This window comes from Amphimedon queenslandica, unplaced genomic scaffold, assembly GCF_000090795.2.
Source record: "Amphimedon queenslandica unplaced genomic scaffold, v1.1 AMPQUscaffold_13519, whole genome shotgun sequence".
NCBI lineage: Eukaryota > Metazoa > Porifera > Demospongiae > Haplosclerida > Niphatidae > Amphimedon > Amphimedon queenslandica.
Window position 1 is genome coordinate 509,873 of NW_003546245.1, and position 10,694 is coordinate 520,566.

General features: G+C 36.1%; 1 protein-coding gene across 1 annotated transcript; it reads left to right on the forward strand.

The window, feature by feature from the left end:
• The first annotated feature begins 498 nt into the window (after positions 1 to 498).
• On the forward strand, positions 499 to 10,231 carry LOC100636355 (periodic tryptophan protein 2 homolog). The gene is made up of 20 exons (XM_011406476.2): positions 499 to 536; positions 578 to 690; positions 743 to 837; positions 888 to 987; positions 1,487 to 1,630; positions 1,689 to 1,818; positions 1,870 to 2,041; positions 2,093 to 2,153; positions 2,240 to 2,377; positions 2,467 to 2,674; positions 2,773 to 2,921; positions 2,968 to 3,115; positions 3,162 to 3,312; positions 3,362 to 3,446; positions 3,531 to 3,626; positions 3,668 to 3,815; positions 4,337 to 4,454; positions 5,664 to 5,729; positions 5,990 to 6,208; positions 10,000 to 10,231. The coding sequence occupies exons 1-20, from the start codon at positions 519 to 521 to the stop codon at positions 10,227 to 10,229; spliced, it is 2,589 nt and encodes an 862-aa protein (XP_011404778.1). The 5' UTR covers positions 499 to 518; the 3' UTR covers positions 10,230 to 10,231.
• Positions 10,232 to 10,694: the final 463 nt, after the last annotated feature.

Below are 10,694 nucleotides of genomic sequence, written 5' to 3' on the forward strand. Positions count from 1 at the left end.
AATAAAAATAAAAATAAATAAAATAAAATAAATAATAACAAAAAATAATAAACATAAATTTAAAAAATTAAAAGATAAAAATAATAATAAATAAAAATAAAAAATAACAATAAAATAACAATAAAAAATAAGTAAAGATAACAAAATTAAAAATAAATCAAAATAAAATTTAAAATTAAAAAAATTAAAAATTAAAATTAAGAAAAAAGAAATAAAAATACAATAAAAAATGAAAAAAAAATTTTTAAATAAAATAAAAAAAATAAAAAAATAAATATTAAAACTATATAAAAATAATAAAATAATAAAAGTAAAAAATGAAAAATAAAGAAATAGAAAGAAAAATGATAAAATTAAATAAAGTAATAAAATAGTTAAAAAAAATAATAATAACATTAAAAAGGGAGGGACAGAAGTTATTAATAGTTTCTGTAAACTAGACTAATTAAGTATCCGGAGTATAATCACGTGATCATAATTGTAGGTGGAGCTAACCCACGTGGCACAAGCAAGTCACTATGAAATTCTCTTTTAAAGTAAATTTGTTGTCCATTTTTACTGTTTTTTCTTTCTTTAGTTTTCGAACCTGTTAGGTGCTGTGTACAAGCAAGGCTCTATCCTATTTTCCTCTGATGGTAATAAAGTACTGAGTCCAGTGGGCAACCGCATATCGCAATTTGATTTGAAAAAGTGTGTCAATTATGAAATTATTTTATATAACTAAATGTTTCTTTTTCTTAAGTAACAAGTCGTGCACTTTTCCATTTGAAAATCAAAAGAATATTTATTGTTTCACTGTATCGCCTGATGGATCCCTATTGATCAGTGTGGATGAGGGTAAGTCATATACTCCATGATGTTATGTCACTGTTTCTCTGTATTTGTAGATGGGAAGGCTATATTGGTTAATCTTCAGCATCATATTGTATTGCATAGTTTCAATTTTAAATCAAAAGTATATGACATCAGATATAGTCCTAATGGAAAGTAAGTGGATACCCTGTACTATAGACTATAGTACAGGGACTTTGGTCTAATTTTGGAGCAACTTTAAAAATTCATAAAAAATCCGAACTTGATTGGAATGAGCTCAAAGTTTCTACGCAACATAAGTACATGTATATGTATCAGAAAACATTATAAAAATGGAGAATTCTCTACTTTTCATTTTTGGTGAAATTTGGCCAAAGTCCCTGTACTATAGTACAGGGACTTTAACCTGATTTTGGAGCAACTTAAAAAATTCATGAAAAATCCAATTTTAATTGGAATCATCTCAAACTTGAAATACAACATAAGAACATGTATATGCATCAGAAAAAATTATAAAAATGGAGAATTCTCTCCTTGACATTTTTGCCAAAATTTGGCCGAAGACCATGTACTATAGTACATGGTCTTTGGCCAGATTTTTGAGCAAATTAAAGAAATACAATTTTAATGGGATCGACTCTAAATTTTAAAATCTCCTTTTTATCCATTGCAGGTATGTTGCTGTGACACACGGGAAATCACTCCAGCTGTGGCATGCCCCGGGACGTTATGTTGATTTTGCTCCTTTTCACTTATACAGAAAGTACCCGCCTATGTATGACGACACTAGATGCATTGATTGGTCCGACGACTCTAGGTAGAAGAATCCATACTTATTAATACATTTATTCAACTAACAAGTTATTTTTGTTCAGATTTGTAGCTGTTGGTTCACGTGATATGAGTTGCCGTGTCTATTCTTCTGTTAAAGGAATCCGCCATGCTACTCTGCTGGGTCACAGGAGTACAGTGTGTGCCGTCTTCTTTGAGAAAAACTCTTTAACCGTAAGGCTTTAGCTCTCCTCCTGTTTTGTCCTATATCGCGCTAATAATTAGCTGTACACTGTAAGTAAAGATGGAGCAGTCATTGTATGGGAACCTACCAAATCAATGGAAGAGATTGAGGAGTTCCTGACAGGTGAAGGGACCACAGAGGAAGATGGAGAGAAGGGGAGAGAGAAGGACTTCACTCAAGAAGAGGAAGAGGAGGAGGAGGAGACAAGAGAAGGTACAGCGATTGATGTATTGGAGTTTAGTGTGTCTTTACTTGTCTGTATAGATCTGCCAGTGTCAAAAAGAAAGCAAACGGATAAAATCATCTTTTGGAAAAAACAAGCAAAGTAAACAGATGGACAATTTTAATTAATACTACATTGTTATTATTGTCATTATTATTATTATTGTTGTTGTTGTTGTTATTGCTTAGGCATTTATTTTCTCAAGACAGAGCTCGTGTCACGTGTGCAACATTGCATAAGTCGGGCAGGATGCTAATCACTGGTTTCAATAATGGAGTGTTCACTCTTCATGAAATGCCTGATTTCAACCTAATCCACTCTTTGAGGTACATTTATTTTATCATTTTTGTTCTATATTTACTCACATAATATAAACCTATATCTTTTTTTCTTACCTTCTTCTCTCCTTTGCTAGTATTTCAGAGCATCGGATTACAAGTGTATCAGTTAATTCAACTGGTGAGTGGTTAGCATTTGGCTCCAGCACATTAGGTCAGCTGCTGGTCTGGGAGTGGCAGTCAGAGACGTACATACTGAAGCAGCAGAGCCACAATAACGAGATGAACGCCATGTGCTACTCACCAGACGGCCAGTTGATTGCTACTGGTGGGGACGATGGAAAGGTACGATGGTCCGTGGGACGACTTTCCTTGCTTGACTATAGACATTATTGATCAGATATGTACATGTACATGTACAATCCTAACACTTTTGATTTTAGGTTAAGTTATGGAACACTTCCTCCGGGTTTTGTTTTGTCACATTTTCAGAGCACACTGCTCCTGTGACGTCAGTTCTATTTAATGCCTCCTGTAAGTTTGTGGTGAGTGGGTCGCTGGATGGAACCGTAAGAGCTTACGATCTCCAGAGGTAAAATAATGATATTTATTATTTTTTTTATTATTTTTTTTTATAGGTATAGGAATTTCCGTACCTTAGCTTCACCGCGTCCGGTTCAGTTTCGATCGCTGGCACTGGATATCAGTGGAGAGGTAGTAGCTGCTGGCTCTGTGGACACTTTTGAAATATTCGTATGGTCAATGAAAAATGGACGACTTCTTGAAGTAAGGAAGAACTTAGAAATATGCACATCTCTCTCTCTCTTTCCAGATTTTGACTGGTCATGAAGGTCCAGTAAGTGGTTTGGCGTTCTCTCCTTCTCGCTCGATACTTGGTTCCTCCTCTTGGGACAAAACTGTTAAACTTTGGGACGTGTTTGAAAGTAAAGGAAACATTGAGACTCTCCCTCACTCAACCGATGGTACTAACACTCTCCATCAGTCCCCCAGTATATCATTATATCTTTATAGTATTGACTTTATCTTATTCTCCTGATGGATCTCAGCTAGCAGTCGCTACATTAGATGGAGTTATATCACTATGGGATGTCAACACGTAAGTACATGTACTGTTTGACATGTACATGTACATGTGTGTGTGTGTGTGTATTAATTTCATTATTTTATTCAATGTCTCTAGTTCTTCTCAAATTGGTACTATCGAAGGACGGAATGATCTTGAAGTTGGTAGGAGATCGGCCGATAAGATAACTGCTAAAAGACTCTCAGAGAACACGTAGGGACCCAATCACGTGACAATGACTCTCTCTCCTTTAGTCATTTCACAACTCTGTGCTATACAGCTGACGGCCAGTCCCTCCTAGCTGGTGGTAGATCAAAGTTTGTCTGTCTGTATGATGTTAGACATCAGCAGCTCCTCAAGAAATATCAAACGTCCAATAATCAGATTTATGATGGAATGAAGGTAAACCCTAATTAATTGGCAGATCCACTGATATTTTGTGTGCAATAATAATTACTGGAAAACTTCAAGAAATCTAGGACAAGCAAAAACCCATTAGTTCCATTGTTACGAAATCCGTGACAAGCAAAAACCCATTAGTTCCATTGTCACGAAATCCGTGACAAGCAAAAACCCATCAGTTCCATTATCACGAAATCCGTGACAAGCAAAAACCCATTTTTGGTAGGCTTTGCTAGACGTACATCTACATGTACATGTATATATATCAATAATTTAATTTAATAGTATTTACACATGTTTCCTGCTTAATTTAATTTGTGTTGTCTAGGATTTCTTGTGTGTGTGTGTGTGTGCATGTGTCTGTATAGTCCCAATGATTACTGAAAGTAGTAGACTAAATGCACTTGTATGTATTGAAGAGCAACCAGTACACAATGAGGGACGTCAGTACATGCAATATACATGTACATGTACTAAGATGTTTTAATTTGCATATTTTATGATATTGCATGTATCATTAGAGGGTTCTTAGCAGTCGTAATATGACCGAGGCTGGCCCATTGGACATGATAAGTGATGATGATGAAAGAGACTCCGATGATGATAGAAGACTAATACCGTTACCAGGTGTCAGGAAAGGTAAGAAACTCACTACTAATGACTATACTATCAATTTGTATTGAGAAACATATACATGTAATTGCTTCTGTGAGAAAGGGACTCCCGATACTCTCGTATTAACACTAATAGATTACGTACATGTACATCTCCAGATGTTCTAACGAGTGACTTCATCATGTTTTACTTATTGTGTGTGTGTGAGAAAGAGAGATTACTGCCAAGTTCCAGCTGCTGTTTAAAACTTCTTTTAATGAAACATCACGTCCTCTCCTACTGTCTATACTATCACTATCCCGGTTAGTTATTTATGTCATATTATGGTCTACTGCTTTGACTGGTTCTCATGATGCAATGAAGGAAGTGAGGAGCTACGCTTTTGACTGGAAGAGTGCAGTGTGTAACTGCTTTATTAAATTACTTTGATCTTTACTTAATTGCATTGTCTGTGTGAAGTGAAGGGGAGCCATGACCTTGTCACAAAAATAAATAAATAAATTGTTAGCTGGTTGTACGGCACGTGAATCTGGGAACAGCCACAAGTGACCAAGATTACATAATCCAGACGAATACAGTTCTCTTTATTGTTATTTACCTTGTCTGTATACCAATTGCAAATTCATATTTATGTGTGTGTGTGTGATATTTGCTTTGCTCAGTAGCACAACAAGACTCCTTACATAACGCTTGACAACTGTCTAGTTTGCAACTAATTGATCATGCTCTAGTCCCAGGGTAGATATTATGTAATATGTGTGAACATGGAGAGATCACATTTTTGTGGGTATACACTGTAGTGTATGTTCCTATGTACTTGTATGTGCTGAAGACTACACCCCTCTGTCTCATTCTCTGTCCTGTATGTCTATACTGTATTTCCCATCCTCTCTCAGTTACAGACAGGAATTTGTTAATCTGTCTGTTCATATCCTAACTCTGTCTCTCTCTCCCTCTCTCTCTCTCTCCCTCCCTGCCTCTGTGTTATAGGAAAGTTGTCATAACAATGTCTAATGACTTGGTAAAGTGTTTGCCATATTTGGTGTCCCTCTCTTTGTTTGCATTTGTCTTCCTTTATCATAGTCATAATCAACTCTTGTGGCACTTTTGTTTTATTTATTTCTTTGAGCCAGACACACTCACAGGAAGGGCGGAGGAAATTGATACCTAGTTATTTTGATTTCGGAATGTTAATCATATTGTTATTATTATTTGTATTTATTTATCCTTTAGGTGATTATAGCTCACGTAAAACTCATCCAGAAATAAGGACAAAGTCCCTTCAGTTCTCACCAACTGGTGCGTACAGAATTAATTAGTGTGTGGGCGGGCTGGGCCTAGAACACATGAACATTAAATTGCTACCTATTTGCAAAGGTTTCAAATTTTTGTATATGATTCCTCATTAAAAATGGCTCAGAAAAAGCTCAATTTTATTGCAGATTATGTTTGAGTCCCTTATGTGTATAGCTGTGAATGCTCTGTCGAAAAGTTGAACTGATTCTGATCACAAATTATAATTATTATAGAAACTTGGATCATAGTATTTATATTAATAGGTAAGGCGTGGTCAGCAGTGACTACGGAAGGGCTACTGGTCTTTACCCTGGACAGTGGTATAGTCTTTGACCCGTTTGATCTCACAGTTGATGTGACAGTCGAATCAGTGAGAGATGCCGTCAAAGGAAAGGATTTCACCAACGCACTGATCATGAGCCTCCGCCTAAATGAGCCTGACGTGGTTGTGGAAGCAATCGAATCAATTCCTGTAGCTAACAGTGAGTTCAATAATAAATTATTATTATTTACATGTGTTACTATTACCCTACCAAGTATTGTCAATACAGTTGTATTAGATATAAGAGGAAGTCCTAATGTGTATGTACATATATGCTATTGTTTTGATTCCAGCTGCAAATCACAAAGCATCACTCATACAAACTGCCAACACTTCAGAATTACCAAGTGCCTGTTTTTTGTTATGACTCGCACGTCTCCAAGTGGCAGTGCTACAACGAGTCGTTAGTGAACATATATGGTCAATTTTGATCATTATCTCCCCTATCAGCTCTAAAGAGTTAGAACTAATCTGCAGTGGGCATACGGAACAATACAGGGTTGGCCCGTTAGTGGAAGGGTGTGTGTGTTAGTGATGTGTAAGTGAGGGGGTGCAGTGAGCTGATCTATACTACTATTGGATGGATCTTATAGAGGCAATAGTACCAGAACAATAACAAGCAACAGTTAATGGAGAATGATGCAACAGTAGTTGTAATGCTGACGTCTTTTAGTTAATTCTTTTTTTAGGTATTGTATGCTGCTACATGTACATTGTACATGTATTTATAGCATCGTTATTTTTATTCCCGTTATCATCATCATTATTATTATTGCTAATATTATTATTACTATTATTATTATTATTATTATTATTATTATTATTATTATTTATTATTATAATTATATTAGCATCATTCCATTTCATACATGTACAGGCACATTCTCTTAATTATTATCGATCAGTATTCTTAAACATTGCACCTCCACATAATATTATTTTAGACAATATCATTCTGCTCAACTAATTGAGTGGCATGCTTCTATTATTCCATTAAGGTGTTATGTCATTGTTTTTCTTTTGTTGTTGTGTGGCTTTGTGTGGTGAATACCTGCAACTTTATACTCCACTCTCCGAGAGTAGCATCTGTCAGGCTCTTACCATTATTGTGATAGTGTCTAAGTGTTCCCTTGGAAACTCTCTTCTGCTTTGTGACAGCTGGTCTTGTGTTGTGTTGACCCTTCAACTAGCAATGGGTTTCACCATTCACACGGCATAATGACTTTAAATTAATTTTAGATTGCTGAATTGGATACCAGCTGTAGACACACACACACCATAGATACTGTATCTCAGTATGCTCTATAGTGATTATATGTACTATTATGCAGTTATTGGGTCTAAGCTGATTTGCCCTAGTATAATGCAATAATTTTCCCTTGACAGCTGAAAGGAGGTGTGTGCACGTACATGTAATTTGGCACATCATCAGTACTAACCATATTAGACACCTGCTGACCAAAATAATAGTAAAGTTTTCAATGCCCTTTACTCCAGTATTCCTGATGCTCCTTGCATTTCTATAAATTGATATTCTCAGTGTACTTCTCAATGTATTTCTAAAATATTGGAGTGTCTGTCTTGTATATAGTTCTGGGAACATTGTGGAGGATGGGGTTTATGGTTGCTGACTTCATGCAAGCCTTAGCAGATGTGCTCCATGTAACAAGACCCAGTGCTGCATGATAGTTGGTTTAGCAATGTAATATGCATAATATATAGATATTCACACCAGCATTGTAAGTGTCCTTATTCACATTTACTATACATACATACGCTGGCCATTAAAATATTCATAGTCGAGTGATATGATACAATATGTTAATTATTTAATAGATGGGCTAGCCTCCAGACAATGAGACGCGCTTTGATATGTTTCCATGTATACCCAATGTCTGCAGACTAATGGTGGCCTGGGTGATGTCATTAACTATAACTATATAGTAGAGGCTGCAAACTAATGGTGGTCCTGGGTGATCTCATTAACTGTAGCTATATAATGGAGGCTGCAGACTAATGGTGGCCCTGGGTGATGTCATTAACATATAGTGGAGGGCAGGCAGGTATGGTTGGGATGAGCAAACAACCATCTGTGTTTAGACAGTTTTTGTCTATAGACTGTACTCTATTATGCTTGTTCTTAATTAGATTAAAGCTGTTAGTGTTATGATAGCTTTATGCCATTGTTTGTACCTACATAGATACTGTGTACTGTGTAGACACTAGACAGTGGAATAGGATTATTAGTTTTCCAATATACTTTTCTTGCTGTTTTTGTTCACAAGCATCTGTCATGGGAATGGCACACAAAGCGCTTGTCAGTTTCAAAGTAACTCATTAAGTTTGTTCTTCCCTAGCTCTCTTCCTCTTTCCCTCTCTCTTAATTTCTTTTCTTCCAATTTCCCCCTTTTCCTATTATTTGTTATGTTGTGTGTGTTTGCTGTACATTGAATTATCCCTACCAGAAGACACACTATCTCCCTCTCTCTCTCTTCATAAGGACAAAGGTTGAGAAGTAGCTATGGTGATAGTAGCAGCTATACTGACCCCTGGCTAATAAATCAGTCTGCTTATTAGCTCTGTTTATATGCATGTCCATTATTAGCGTGTTTTATCTGATTTAGAACGTGTGGGATGATACATAAGTAGGTGCACGATTAAGCTTAGTTTTGTATATTAAACACGTGTCCTCTTTATTGTTTAGTCTCTGTAGCTTCCATAAACAGCTGTTGCCTAGCTCCCTCTCTCTCTCTCTCTGCATTGAAGTGTCTTCGATTGCTCTTGGCACAAACACAGGACATGTGCCTGTAATTAATATGTAATGAATTAGACATATGTCTCCATACATGGCATTTATATTATGTATATACACATGCATAGAGTAGTATATGCAGGCATTATACTACACAGACATACAAGTGCATGCTAGTAGTGATGGCTGTATAGTGTTACTGCCTTACTTAGTGTCATTCAATCAGTTTGTGTCGTCTTCTTTGTTGTTGTCTCTGTTCTTGTTGCAATTTTGTCTCAGTTTGTCTCTTTGCACAATGGCCCTACTTCTCCTCCCATGTTTTGGGCTAATATACATGTTTATTTATTATTATTATTATTCATATCATGCGCCTGTATTTAAGGAAATGATGACTATTAATAGTACCATGTGTTCATAATAGACTTGTATAGACTATGCTGCACATGTGTATACTGTAACTACTGTCTGTCGTTATGTTATGCTAATTATTAATATTTGAGTAGGCAGGGTGACCTTATGTTTCATCTGTCACTTCTCCATTAGTAACTATATGTGCGTCAGTGTACAAGCATCTGATATAAATCATTGAGTCTATCAATCCAATAGTGATTCTGTTCCATTCGCTAATTAATTTTTATATTTTTATTGTGAGTTTTATTTTTGTTGTTGTTGATGTTTTTGTCTAGCAGTGTGTTTTGCCTGTTTTGCAATTGTTACTATAATCAAAGAGTTGGTGGAGACAGGACAATTTGTCTTCAATGGGTTAAGCAGTCACACTCAAGCTCACCACTCCCTTTTCTTTTCTATCCTTTTTCTTTCTTCTCTGCCTCTTCTCGTTCTCTCTCCTATGTTAATTTCACGGTTCTTCCACCTGGTATATGGGTTACGTAGCAATTAATTATACAAGCTTTGATCGTTCCTATGTTTCAAAAATGTGCTGTGTATATGTGATAAAGATTGTATGGTACAAAGTCTCAACTTCTTTGATCTGTTTCCTCTATTCAACCATTGGATGCTGCTCTTTGTGTTTGTGTAAATTTATGATGTGTTTGTTTTATTTGACCTTAAGAAGCAGTAGTGATATTTAGTGATTAGATGACTTTAGCTAAATGGGATAGTCTGAAACTTCTTTTTTTAAATTCTTTTCTCTCTCTCTCACTCTCTCTTATTCTCTCTCATCTCACCTCTCTCCGCTACAGTTGAGCTGATTCTTAACGGTCTGTCTCCAGTTTACATTGAGAGATTATTGCCAGTGCTGGCAGAGAGACTTGACGCATCTCCTCACATTCAATACTACATCACTTGGTCCTCAAAGCTGCTCTCTCTGCATACAGAAACCATCAAGCAGAACAGTACTTCACTAGCAAGTCTTATTACAGACCTGCAAAAGAGCATCATTCAAAAACAGAAGGATCTTGGCAAGTTGTAAGTGATGGGATAATAATATAGAATTTTTAAAGATCAAGAATCATTCTTAAAAATTATTTTTACGGTCATTGCGTGAGGCTTTGATGTATATATTGCTGTGTTTTGCCTGGAGTGTTTTCTTACTCCTTGTTCTGGTAGTGGCCTATATATGGCTCTTTAAAGGGACCATCAGGGGGCACCTGTTTATGTGTTATGGCTATACCTTTAAGCTGTGTCCCTTGAGATGAGAGTTTGCAGATTCATGTAATGAATCAATGGGAATGTTGGTTTACACCAGTGAATTAAAAGTTAATTAATGAGTGAATCCGTCTGAGTTAGTTTAGCATCTTTTAACCAATTTTCACACATTAGGCCAGCAAATGTGTTGATGAATTTATGACTTACTCCTCTCTCTCTCTCTCTCTCTCTCTCTCTCTCTCTCTCTCTCTCTCTCTCTCTCTCTCTCTCTCTCTCTCTCTCTCTCTCT

Bases quoted from the DNA above. Each gene is read 5' to 3' on its own strand.
- LOC100636355 (XM_011406476.2), top strand. The intron at 2,922-2,967 runs GTAAAATAATGA...TTTTTTTTATAG, and splicing joins AGAGCTTACGATCTCCAGAG to GTATAGGAATTTCCGTACCT. The intron at 5,730-5,989 runs GTGCGTACAGAA...TTATATTAATAG, and splicing joins CCTTCAGTTCTCACCAACTG to GTAAGGCGTGGTCAGCAGTG.